General features: G+C 34.2%; 1 protein-coding gene across 1 annotated transcript in view; it reads left to right on the plus strand.

Annotated features, from left to right (window-relative positions):
* The window catches only part of LOC109069888 (zeta-sarcoglycan), a 248,417-nt gene that overhangs the window by 191,772 nt on the left and 41,785 nt on the right, over positions 1 to 14,860 (plus strand). Inside the window, 1 exon segment of the mRNA XM_042716726.1 lies at positions 2,824 to 2,911. Coding sequence (XP_042572660.1) covers positions 2,824 to 2,911 — 88 coding nt within the window.

Consider the following 14,860-nt stretch of genomic DNA (forward strand, 5'->3'; position numbering starts at 1 on the left):
ATGAATATTGGTGGAAAAAGTATTATGGAGTAACAAATCCAAATTTGATGTTTTTGGGTTCAGTCATTGACAATCCGTGAGAAAGAAAAGTTGGAGAGAGATAGTAGAATGAGTGCTTGCGGCCTTCAGTAAAACACGTTGGAGGTCTATCCTGGTTTAGGCCTTTGTATCTGTCCATTTGTAATGTCCGAATTGATGGGATCTTGAATGCTGTAAAGTACAGGTTGATTTTAATTCATTGTGTCATTCTTTCTGGACAGTGCATGATTGTTTTAGTACTTCTGAGAAACAAGGTCTATATGGATTTAATCCCACCAATGATTGTGTGATTAACTATCAAACAGAACCCACTGAGTTAGGACATTACATAGGTCACCACAGCAGATAAAAAAGGTGTCTAAATTTAGGATCTCAGCAGGTGTGTGGGATTGGAGTGCGTCATTAAACGAGAGGAAAAACAATGAAAGAGAGATAATGAAGAACAGGTGGACATCTGTGAGGAACACAGAATTGTCATGCCTGAATGCCATTCACACAAATTCTCTCTCTTCATTCGTTGTCCTGCTTTGCATTGTGTAAGAATGGAAGGAGAAGAATGAGGCGTTGAAGCGTTGAAGCGTGGATACAGATTTTGAATCTGTTTGATTGGAATGGAAATAAAGATCAGATTAAAGGATAACACTCTAGCCATAGTGGCTTCTTTTCATGTAAATGTCTAGAAGGTTATTTGCTTTTGTGTCAGCTTCTGAGCTGCCACGTGACTAATTTCACAAGCCAGTCGTGTTGGGTTTAGATAAAAGAAGTATTCAACATACTGCTGAATGTTGAGTGTCGAAGGTCTGTGTCAAGCTAGAGCAATTAAAATGAAAATGTAAAAGCTTGCTTGTGTGAGTTTATCATATGCATAAACCTTTACTGCCCTGTCATTGCTCACTTTTGATTTGAATGTGTCCTTTTATCATCCCCGTCTTCTGCACTGCTCATTTACCCATGATCAAAAACAGTTATACTGTCCATCTCAGCTTTGAACATCCCACATCTAGTGGCAGCACACGTAGTGTTGAATAGGAGGGAGTTTCTGAGGTAATTAGAGAAGATAGTGTTTTATTCCATTAGACTGACATCATCTGGATCTAATTATACAGTGTAAGACAGCAAGTGCAGATACTGCAGCTACAAACTGCTTCTATTGTTCAAGCGAACGACGAAGTACCCCTCACTATAATATAAAACAGTTGGCTTCTGCCGCTGACATGCGACTATAAGTACTGTGTATGGATGAATGACTTGGTTTATTTCTTTCTGTGCCTTTTTGACATCCTTTAAGTCCTCGTATTTTATGAACAGCAAGTGTAGACCCAATGTAAATAAGCAATTCTTTATGCAGTTTAGCTTCTTTGATTGTAAAGGGAGTTTTTATAGGAGTGCAGGCCTACTTGATTGAAAAATATTTGAAGGCAGCATTCTGATGTTTTCATTCCTGAATAAAGTACTTTACCACCGTGTGTGTCAGGTTTTGTCTACATTGTGGGGACCAAATGGCTAGCAGAAATGTCAAGAGAAGGTTTAGGGTAATGGGATAGAATATACAGTATTTAATGTACAGTCTAATTTATAATAATAATAATAATAATAATTATAATAATAATAATAATCAATAATTAATTTCAATATTTCTAGTTGCTTGGTCTGTTTTTGCCCTGCCAATGAAAACAGTCAAGATTAAACCATTCTGTCACTACATGTTTATTACTTATGTGAACTGTAGACTGCATTTTTGTCCACAACGAAGACATATGGCCACACACTAACCACACAACAAAAAACACAGAAAGCGAAGAAATGGGGAACCTGCTCTTGTGGACCTTCACTGTACTTCATTGTCGATATATTGATCTGGTTGGCTGGCAGGTCGATCAATGTCAAAAGGGAGCGCTGTGCTTTGAAGCTAATCTAAGGGCTGAATTCTCATGCCCAGATTCTTAAGCATTCAAAAAGATCGAGCCTCAGATCAGTTGATAAAGGTAACACACAAAAATCATTCTTAATAATATAGAGAGTTTATATATGATGAGGTGATTTCATAGCTGAATGCATTCATGAATGTGACTGGGATTAAGATGCATTGTATGGTTTGTGTTTATTCAGAGCCACAGCAGAGGTTCTGTTGTGGAAGAGGATGTATAGGTCAGTAGGATCAAAGTTGCACAGAACAAGAAGACACTGAATTCAGTGATCCACAGCATGCACCCCTGCATGCATGAACACACAGACACACACACCCCGGCCAGCCAGAGTGCATTCATCCATGTACACTCACACACACACACACACACACACACACACACACACACACACACACACACACACACACACACACACACACACACACACACACACACACACACACACACACACACACAGTCTCTGACATCTCAGATATCAGATATAGCTTCATGTTGAACACATTAACATCATCTATTATTTTCATGATTCTGATTTGAATTTAAATGAGTATGTTTTATGTAAATAACATTACAACATAAAAACTATTTTATTATCTATTTTGTTATTATTATTCAAATTCTGCTTAAAACCTATACTTAAAGTAAGCAGTAGGTGTACATGTTCTAGAATGTATATAACAATGCTACCTAACCACAACTAAAATGCCATGTTGTGAATGAGATGCAGGGTTGTGAGATCAATTTCAATTTGCACGGTTTCTTTTTCCTTTTTCCTGTCTTGCTTTAACTTGTTTATCTTATTTTATTATGCAGGGTCCTATAATCAGTTTCTGTTTTCGCTGTGTGTGTGTTTCAGGACAGTCCTCTGGTCTTACAGTCAGATCGCAATGTGACGGTGAATGCACGAAATAACCTTGGCCAGCTGACAGGACAGCTCACTGTGGGTGAGTTGTATTTTTAAACTATATTTTCATGGACATGTCACATGAGTTCATACTTTCTCATTTCACAGCGTGCCTTTTCATTTATAGCTTATGTGTTTTTCATACACACATCTTTTCTCCATTTATCGTGTATGCTACTACAATATTTCCATATTTTGAACTCCTACACCATTGCCTTTTAAACATTAATATGTAACTTCTTCTTTCTTCTTCTTCTTCTTCTTCTTCTTCTTCTTCTTCGTCTTCTATTTTATTTATTTATTTATTTATTATTATTTTTTTATTTTTTTTCTGGCACTTCATTGTACTCCTAACTGGCATCTGCTCATTTAAATGAAAGGCGTTAATAGAATTTTAATAAGGAAATGATTCCTTGTGTTGACAATTTCAGAATTCATCATTGTTAATAAGTTGCCAGAAAACATAAGATAAATTGTAGTTGCTTTTACTTAATTACCTAGATGGCATTTTAGTAAATGACACCCTGAAGCGCTTTTGGGCCTAGCTTTTTTATTTATTTATTTATTTATTTATTTATGGATTGTATTATATTGAGAGAATAAATTGGATGAACACTAAAATTTGGTAATTCCTGCCAACCCAAACTGTTATAGTTATGTAGGTTTTGTTTAAGGTTTCTTGTCTTTTGTTTGGCTTCCTTGATTGTGTTTAAGCATTTTCTTGTCCAGGTAATTATTTTTTGTGTAGTTAAACCCTTTGTGACTTTGTCAAGTATAGTATTTTGCATTTTAATTGACAGTGTTTTGTTTCCTGGGATTTCACTTTTGTATGTGATTTTTGAATATGAAGCTGCACTTAGACTCTACAAGACCCAAAGTGTTACAGCTGCCTCCCAAAAAGCACAATTACCTATGTTGAAAGCCTTTTGTGATTGTATGTGATTGTACATATTGTGTTTTTGGTTAAGGTTGAGTATGTGATGATGGTCTAGATAGTGGTACTGCTTTTTCAGTTTGAGGTCAGTAAGAGTTTTTCCTCATTCCGAATCAATCCAATTTCTAGTGTACTAAATCTACATATTGGAATGATTTGTGAAGGACATGTGACACAGAAGTCAATGCTGAAAATTCAATATATGACCGTGGACCACAAAACCAGTCTTAAGTGTAAATTTTTCGAAATTGAGATTTATACATCTTATGAAAGCAGAATAAATAGGCTTTCCATTAATGTATGGTTTATTAGGATCGGACGATATTTGGCCGAGATACAACTATTTGAATATCTGACATCTGAGGGTGCAAAAAAATCACAATACTGAGAAAATCACCTTTACATTTGTCCAAATGAATTCTTAGCAATGCATATTACTAATCAGAAATTAAGTTTTGATATATTTACGATAGGAAATGTAAAAAATATATTCATGGAACATGATCTTTTCGTAATATCCTAATGATTTTTGGCATAAAAGAAAAATTGATAATTTTGACCCATACAATGTGTTTTTGGCTATTGTTAAAAATATACCCCAGCGATTAAGACTGGTTTTGTAGGTCCAGGGTCATATATATGTAAATAGAAAACAGTTATTTTAAATTGTAATAATATTTCACAATATGACTGCTTACTGTATTTTTGATCAAATACTTAAACCTTGGTGAGTGTAGAAGACTTCTTTCAAAAATATTAAAATATCTCACAGATCACAAACTTTGATCTGAGCAACACATTTAGTCAGAAAAACCCTGTTGCACTAATCCTGTAGTCTTGTGTTTTTGTTTTCAGTTGGTGCTCAGTTTCACCATCACGTTTTAAAAGACAGCAGGCTGCATTCTGGGGCCGGCTGCCCGCCGGGCTCAGGATCTCCATCAATTACTGCTCTCAATGCAGCCACGGGGGTTTCTGGAGTCCCTGTGTTTTCTGGTGTTTTTCCAGTGAATCCTCTTCCCTTGTCAGGGATTTTTTTTTTCCACTCCAGGGTATGCAAGGCAGAGTGTTTATGTCTGCGTGTATAAAAATAGCTTCCTGACTCAAACTAGCTGTAAGATCAGAGCAGGAGCAACCACCCCTAAAGCCAGAAGAAATCTTGATCCTCTCCTTCACTTACTGCTCATGGACTACAGCAGATCAATGCTTTACTGTGGAAAGGAAAACAGAGAAAGCAACAACCACACACATGTTGCCCCTGTATTAGTAACTGGCATAGTTAAACTGGCAGCAAAGAAATATTGAAACTTTGTTGTTGTTTTTTTGAATCTCCACTGGTTGTGGCTGTTTTATTTTGGTTAGTGCTGCAAAATTCAGAATTGAATAATTGGCTCCAATCTAATTCATGAGTTGGAATTTGAATTAAATGGGCCATGTTTTACAATAAGTTGAACATGAATTTAAATTGCAATTTAAAAAGTGGAATTTAAAGGGTTAGTTCACCCAAAAATGAAAATTAGCCTGTGTTTTACTCAACTATCAAATATGGATATTCACGCCCCGGGGCCAGAGGCACATTTTATTACGGATGCATGTTCTTTATTTGACGTCTTGTGGACTGTTGAAAAAAAAAAAAAAAAAAACACCCACCTACTGCAATGATAACGCATGGAAGAGCCAAGATCATTTTTAATATAACTTCGATTGGATTTGTCTGAAAGAAGAAAGTCATATACACTTAGGATACCTCGAGTGTGAGTAAAACACAGGCTAATTTTCATTTTTGGGTGAACTAACCCTTTAAAGAATTACAGTACTTTAATTTAATTTAATTTAATTTAATTTAATTTAATTTAATTTAATTTAATTTAATTTAATTTAATTTAATTTAATTTAAAACCATTTGTGTATATTTTGGCCATTAATTTACATAACAACAGCATTTTGGGGGCTTGAATATGCAAATTTTGAAAAAAAAGTTTTAAAATTTTGGAAAAAGATTTTGTTTCCATGTAAACTACAAAAACACAAATTTGTAAAAATGGAGATGTGATGCCTATAACGTGTTCATTCTATAGGTAGGTGTGGAAAAGTGTATAGTATTTCTTTACAAAGTAACATTGCCAAATACTGGCCTCTCATGCATAAAACAGTCTTTTTAGTCATTTTCCCAATCCGTGTCAATGTGGATTGTTTTGACAGTGTTGTTGTTTGTACGCAAAGGAAAAACTTTTCTGTTAGTGTTCCTCTTTCATTTGCAGGTGGGAAAAATCTGAACTATCTGTTGTGTAAACCACATCATAACAGTCTTCTCAGCTGGGAAATGCTGAATAAGTGTTCACATATGCCTTAAGAAACTGAAAAACCTGGTTCTAAGTATAACATATAGGTCCGCTTTCCTAGCAAAAACACAGCAAGCATCTGACTCTTATGGCCTCTTTCATGATGAATGCAAATATTTTAAATTAAATCTCAGGCTATTTGTGTCCCATGGTGCTTTATTAAGTACACAGCAAGACTAGAAATTAACCAGTGTCAATGAAAGTAATAAAAATGCCTCAGATATGTAATGTTTAGGGGCAAAAGTCATTCCCCATAGAGACCCCCTCTGTTCTGTTCAGACTCATTATTTGTTTTGTACTGATTTAGTGCCTTTGCAGTCACCATAGTGACTTACAGCTGTCAGTTGTGTATATTCACTGTCTCAGAGGGGAGTATTGTTGATTATGTATAGCTGAAATATTATATTACATTTTTGTAATATTAATTATTATAAATTATTATTATACATACATACATACATACATACACACACACACACACACACACGTGCATTTATATATATATATATATATATATATATATAAAACAAATTTTTTTTTAATTAAAAATTTTACTTAAAGCGTTGCCAAATGATGCCAAATATTGAGGGTGAAAAATCTTAATAATGTAAAATAAAACTTACTTTTCCATTACACAACTTTAAGCAGATGCCATATGATTTTACTTCTACACTGAGGGTTTGTTACCAATTTGGAGTCACCTAACACTCTCACCAGTGTGCCCTCTATATCCTCTCTTTGACATTTACCCACTCTGCCAGGACATTGCCTTCAGGCTGTCACTGATCTTTCGACATTGTCTGAATATTTAGGGAATTTCATAGCATGGATTAGCTCCTAAACAGGCAGCAAAGATACACTGTAACACCTCTCGCTCCGACACTCCTGTTTGCTGTTTGTTTCCCTCCTCTCCTTGTTCTCTCGTCCCTGAACCCACTTGCTGCAAGAACATTAATCTTCAAAAAGAAATTGTATAGAGATGCTAAGAGCCAGAGAGCTGGGCCGTCCTCTGATAGCTTAGCCCAGGAGTGCAGAGGTCTCTGTTTTTATAATATGGCCCATAAGTTCAGGTGATTGATGCACCGTTGCGTTGTGGTGAGCGTTAAGCGGGAGCACTGCGATCATGACTTTATCCTGTGTTCATAAGAGAGTCACTTAAATATAGAGGTGTAGTCTGTCATAGTCTTTGTAGTTTTAGGCTGAAGGTTCAGAATCTTGGGGTCACAAACTAATATGGGGTCACTGGAATTGGAGAAGAAATTCATATGAACTGCTAATTATTTAGAGAATATACTTTTTTAACTTTGGACACTTTTTTCCCAGGGCCTGATTTTTACTAAAAATCCTTTTTATTTATTTATTTGTTTATTTATTTATGTACTGTATGCTGGTTTGTTTGTTTGATTGTTTATTTTTTCATGACTTGAAAAGCCTTTTTATCCCTTCATCAGAACATTTTTTGAATGACGTATGTATTTTATTGTTATACCCTAAATAATGAAAAAACACAACAGAATGTTTTTTATTGTACAACATCTCAAATCAAGCTGATATTGTAAAATTATTTGTGTAAAAATGCATAAAAGACTAGCTATAAAATTAGCTTTATAAAGAAAAAGAAATCAGCAACTTTATTCAGAAGCATTAGAAAAGTACTATACAATATACAATGTTGGCAGAGGTGGGTATTAACGAAGTACATTTACATTTACAAAGAAAATTTGTACTTTTAAGGACATGGATACTTTTACTTTAACTCGAGTACATTAATAACAAACTTCGCTACATTCCTTATTCTATTGAGTCGATTCTGTTCAAGGTCTTGAACAAACAAGCCTGCAAAATGGTCTGAATTGGTTCGCAAATCACTTTGGATGATTTGTTCAGTTCCCTGCATCACCAAATCATCTGTACCGGTTTCTCATTCTTACTGGGAAATTTAAGAACACGGAGAACATAAAGACAGTCAACTGAAGCTAAATCTGTAAAATAAAAATAAATGATAATAATGCATAGGCTACATACATAAAATTATTGTATTTGACATTTCTGTCACTTCTGAAATTATGGCTATGCATCATTAAACTAACATCTAACAATGGACAAAAGTGTTTTTGTTTTTTGTTTTTCTCTAACCTATGGTTCTCTAACCATAAAGGCTGCTGTGTAATTTACCCCCTGACTAAGCCTTTAAATAATTTAGGGGAAGCATTTAAATAATCCTGTGAATGCACTTAAAGAATCAAATCGTTAATCGAATTATTCATAGCCCTAGTGTTAACACACACCTTCTGAATTTACCAAAATTGTTCTTGAATCAAATCGAAAACCTATGAATAATGAATCGAATCGATTCGCTGTCTACCCAAAGATTCACAGCCCTAGTAGTAGTCCTAATGGTATCGACTGTGACGTGAAATGTGTAAAGTGAAATGAATGAATTTGTCGATCGTGGCATTTCATTTATAGTAGATTTGCTTTATTACATCAGATCAGTTTCTATTTTTCCGATCAGAGGCTTTTTGATTCGTCACTGGGAGTTGTTCGTTGTGCGCACTCATTGACTGAATTCTGATGAATATGCAGTTCATTCACAAATTCTCTCATCAGCATATTTAACAAACAGCAGAAAAGAGATTGACTGTAGACAGCTTCAAAAATGTTGCAAAAATGCATAACTCAATAACTAAATACATAACGGTTTTAGACTGTGGAGCGCTTCTATGTTTCTTTGCGTCACTTGTTCCCAGTTTGAATAACTTTATGAGAATAACAATAGGTATGTGAAGTCTTGATTGTCTTATTTTTTTTTTTTTTTTTTATAATAATAAGAGCATATTACAATGATTTATGGAGGTCCCTAAGACTAAATGCCACTGAAAATGTATCATTGTCATCACAGGAATATACTTATTTTTATATATCTGTTTTAATAATTTTAAAATATAATAAAAGAGTCAATATAATATAAATAAATAATATGCATAAAATAAATATAATAGAAGAATTACAAATTGTAATAATATTTCTTTAACCTTGGTAAGCGTAAGAGACTTCTTTTTTTAAAACAATCTTATTGACCACGATTTTTTTAAACATTATTGTACACCAGTATACTAAATTTACTTAAATGCACCCATTAGGGGTCAATAAAATTAGTGAAGACTGTATACTATCTAAATACTGTCTGAATTTTGAAACTCTAAAAAGTAAGTTATCAGCCAAATTCCATACTTTAGACATCCTCACCCTCCAGATGCATGTGTTTCTGAAAAATATTAATAATGAAATAATGCTCCTCATGACCTTCTTGCAGGAACGTAGTGCCTTGCTAAATTATTGGGCGGCAGGATTTAGTTGGAGGTGTTGATGGGATGTGTGCTGGAAGTGAGCTAGTGATGAAATACAGTATCAAGCCTGTGCTGTCAGATCTTGTTTTCTTTCTCTCTCTCCATCCCTCCATCCTTCTGCGCTAACCTGAGGCACCCCGTTGTTTGCCACAAGGTCCCTGCACAGATGATTGAAAACAAGGGACAGTTTCAAGCTCTGACTCCAGCTGTGAGCTCGTCTCTCCTCTGAACACCTCCTCCAAAGGCCAAACAACTGGGAGGACATTGAGGGAACACAGCATCTGCTTTTTGTCTTATTGACTTTTCATTTTTAGAAGTGTAGACTGGATAATGAATGGCTTCTCCGCTTTGAGAGAGTGGGAGATGATTTCATTAGCGCCGGGTGACAGAGAGGACATGAGTGAGAGATGCTCTGGGGGGTGGACAAGGACAACAGGAAGACATGTGTGTGACTCAGGTGTGATGCTGCCAGTGTCCTTTACCTTCCATCCTTTCCAAACGTTATCAGTTAGCATTTCCATTTGTTTTAAAGGCAATTAGTTGTCATGAAAAATTCAGCCTGGCTGTTAAATTGACTTTCTATTGGCTGAAATAAATTAATGAGATAATAAGTACTCTATTCAGACTATGTTCAGCTTGATTAGAAATCCTAAAAAAATGGCTTTGGCATTTGTCATCTGAACTTTTTTGTTACTAATAATGCTGTCGATTATGCTACACGTGTTATACAACAATAGTTAGCCAGGTAAATGATAGATAGATAGATAGATAGATAGATAGATAGATAGACAGACAGACAGACAGACAGACAGACAGACAGACAGACAGACAGACAGACAGACAGATAGATAGATAGATAGATACACAGATAGATATATATATAGACAGATAGATAGATCGACAGACAGACAGATAGATAGATAGATAGATAGATAGATAGATAGATAGATAGACAGATAGATAGATAGATAGATAGATAGATAGATAGATAGATAGATAGATAGATAGATAGATAGATAGATATTTAGACAGACAGAGAGACAGAGAGACAGACAGACAGACAGACAGACAGACAGACAGACAGATAGATAGATAGATAGATAGATAGATAGATAGATAGATAGATATTTAGACAGATAGATAGATAGATAGATAGATAGATAGATAGATAGATAGATAGATAGATAGATAGATAGATAGATAGATAGATAGATAGATAGATGATAGATAGATAGATATTTAGACAAACAGACAGACAGAGAGAGAGACAGACAGACAGACAGACAGACAGACAGACAGACAGACAGATAGATAGATAGATAGATAGATAGATAGATAGATAGATAGATAGATAGATAGATAGATAGATAGATAGATAGATAGATAGATAGATAGATAGATTATGTTTACAGACAATAAAGCATTGTATGGATTTTTTTTAACTACTTAGTATAACATATTAGCACACTGCTAACCAGTTAGCCTGCTGTCCTGTATTCAAAATTATACATTTTTATAAATGTTTTTTTTTTTTTTTTTTTTTTATAAAGCATTACAAATTACTATCCCATTGGTGTTCTGCACATATTAAACTCAACAGACCATCTGAAATGTTCATGACAGCAGCATCAAGATCAAACCAACCAACCAAACATGGACCGTTGGTTAAATCTGCTAATTTTCAAATCAACATGACATTAAAAGGTGCACAGACAGTGATTTGCTTGGTGCATTTCGGCTCTTCAAGAACAACAACAACAACAACAAAAAATTCTAGATGAAGTTTCATCAGAATATGTTGTTATGTATGCATGTATTTGAATTTCAGTCAGTCAAGGAGAGCTCAACATAGTATTATTTCAAAAGTTTTAATCCACTGCATCCACTGCAATGCATAGGGGAATCAATTTAAATATAGCTATACCTGCAAATTTCAAAAACAGCCATCTCAAAGTGCTCAAGTCACCAATTGTAAGTTTCACAGCACCAAAATTCCAGTGATTTGAGTGATTAGTTCCAAATAATTAATCATGATAAGAATACATTGGCAAAGTGTGCGTGCATGTAGAGGAACGTTTAGAAATTTAATGTGCTGTTTTATGTTGTGTAATTTAGCCAGAATAAATTGCTAGTTTTAAATGAATATCATCATTTGCAATGCCACATTGCCGCTTAGAGGTAGTGAGCTTAATCTCTCCAAGGAGAGAGAGAGAGCGAGAGAAAGAGAGAGTACCTAAATGACATATGGAGATTAATGCGCACAAATACACGCATCGGTCTTCAGGGCTCTGTTTGCTGATTATGACAACAGCTCTGATTATTTGTCTCTTTACACTGTCCACAAACCACACCCAGACATATGCACACACTCACACACTGATTAATGCAGGTGGTCAAAATTCACCTATTTCGCCTTTTTATTGATGAGGGTTATCCAGTTCAGATAAATATTTTTTTTCCTTTTAAATAAATAATTACTATAATAATAATAATAATAATAATAATAATAATAATAATTAATTACTCTTAGATAAATAATTACCTTTTTATGTATCATTGGTCTGCTATTATAGTTTTTGTAAATAAAACAATTACATTTTTTAAGTATCACTGATGTGCTATTATAGTTTTTGTAAATACTTTGAATTAGATTATTTTTTATTTTTTTAATATTTATTTTTTCAATTCAGTATTTTTATATATATATGGAAATGCATTCTGTTCTTGCTATTCTACAGCATTCATTGAAACCCCTTTGTTGTAAGAACACCTTTATAATGCATTTCCATCTTATGCTGTGAAAGGCCTTGACTGATCACACTCATTGCTTTCCTCAAGTTAGTTTTTGAATTCAGCTGACAATCTTAACAAATGTCAGTTTGTTTGTTTTTTCAAATTAGTTGTGAAATAAAACAAGCACCGCTTCATTTTACCACACCATGTGGTTTTCCACAGCAAGGTCATTTATTCTTTCCATTTCACTCTGAGGGAAAACTTCCATTTCCTCCAACCTCAAAACAGCAATTAATCATCAATCTTCAGTTTTGATGAGGGGTAAATCAGTATCAATTAATATTCAAAAGTGGTTCATTAATATCCGCTCAATATCATTTCTCATGCAACACTAGAACTACTGGAATTCTATAACTACTAGAATGGCCATAGCGGTCATTCTAACCATTCATACTAGACTGAACTGAATGCCATTTTTGTCATATCATATTCACATCCGAAGCTTCTTTTCAATGAAGCTTTTACAATGAAGTTTTGAATGTCTGTCATCATAGTTTATGACATAGTCACCCTAAAAATACATTACTTTTTTGTAATATTTAATTGTGTAAGAGCTAATTAGACTGCTTCCACATATGCATGCCTCGCTTTGTGTCTGGCAAGCGGGACAGTAAAAGTTTTTCACCGCAGTAAAAATGTTGTATTTGAAAGTCTAAATGCCAACAAATATAAACTGACGCAGAATATTTCTGTAGATAAAACATTTTGTGAATTTTGGAAATGATTACATACATCTTTTTTCAATACATTTTTACTTTTGAATTTTACAACACTCTGGAGTTATTGGAAATGTTTCGATCACATGAATCGGAAACAAATATATGCAGCCACCACTGGAATTGTGATCCATGAATAAATGGATCTGTTATGATAATATAAGCAATAATAAAAATTGTCACTGTAGCTAAAAACATTGGTTTTATTTCACAATATCAGGCTTGTCGGGGCTAAAATTAGCTATGCATTAGCTATAGAATTACACTAGCATAAAAATAATAATAGCCATTATCATTATTATTATGGCTATTTTGTCATAACATTGAAGTAGGCTATTATTGATAACAGCCAGGCTATAGCCTTACTCAATAGGCAGATTGAATGACAGCAGTTGTTGTATTGGATCTGTCCACCCAAATTTTTAACAAACGGGAATTTTAGCTTAGCAACCAATTTTTAAAACAACTACTGTAGAACAAAAGTTGCTTGGTAACAGTGATGTGCATCTTCAAACACGGATTAAAAAAAAAATAGCAAAAGCAGAAATGATACACCATCTGTAATGCGAACTGTCCATTTGATGGATTTGGCCATTCAAGGTAGAAACTTTTGTGTTTTGTAATTTTAATAAAATAACAATGTTATGATAAAATAGCCTAAACAAATCTACAGCCATGTGCAATTGTCCAGTGAACTAATTTAACCATGCTAAAACAATATTCCTACTAACTTTACAGTAATTTTTCAGTTTCTCTGGTAAATGCACAGGCAGCTTGGTTTTTTGAATATGCCACAAACTCACAATTCAAAACTTTAATTATTAGAGCTGTTTTTGACTGAAAGAAAGGGAAAAAGAAGAAGAAGAAGAAGAAAGGAAAGAAGAAGAAGAAAGGAAAGAAAAAAGCAAATCTGTCCCTATGTAATCCTGTAGTGTGTTTCTGTCACAACCTCTCTAAAGTTAGTCATGTTCTGTAGTGAATCTATGAGCACATCTCTGGTCACCGCGGTGCAGTGATATGATCAAGAGAAGATTAATCAAATATGAGTATAAATTAACACTTTATTAGAATTCTCTCCTCTTGGTCTCATCACCATAATCAAAATTAGACGTGCCTTATCCTCAAGCACGTCTTTAATCACTATCCAACATAATTTGTACTTTTTTTTCCAGTTATTTTTTTTCTCCCTCAAAAGCTATCAAATGATGAGAGACTTTCACTGATATGAAACAGATCTTTCTAATTACAAGAGAATACAATATAAGAGAAAGAATAAGCAATTAATTAATGAACAGCATGTTTCTTTTTATATTTAGCACAATCCTACACTGAATATCTTTGTATTAGAATGTATGTATATATATATATATATATATATATATATATATATATATATATATATATATACACACACACACACACACACACACACACACACACACACACACACACACACACACACCTTCAAAATCTGAAGATGTGCTCTACATTTGTTTCTTTAGGTCTGTGAAAAGATGTTTAAACACAGCAGGAACAACTTCCTGCTGAGTAAAAGAACTGTAAAAGACATGTTGATCTGGGGCTCCTTCAGATCCCAAACTGAAATAACTGTGTCAACTCTGCTTTTTGAGACATGGGATAAAACAGTCTACAGAACTGAAAATATAGACAGCTTGAAAAGGAAATGTATTTGTTTACATGATTAAATATGTTCAGAAGTGTTTAGTTGCAACATTTCAACTCTTGCTAGTTAACCCCCCGTATTTGGAGACATTTAGCATTACTTCATTACCTATGGATCCTCTGCACTGAATGGGTGTTGTCGGAATGAGAGTCCAAACTAATGAAAACATCACA

The sequence above is a fragment of the Cyprinus carpio genome, chromosome B1, assembly GCF_018340385.1.
Source record: "Cyprinus carpio isolate SPL01 chromosome B1, ASM1834038v1, whole genome shotgun sequence".
Lineage (NCBI taxonomy): Eukaryota > Metazoa > Chordata > Actinopteri > Cypriniformes > Cyprinidae > Cyprinus > Cyprinus carpio.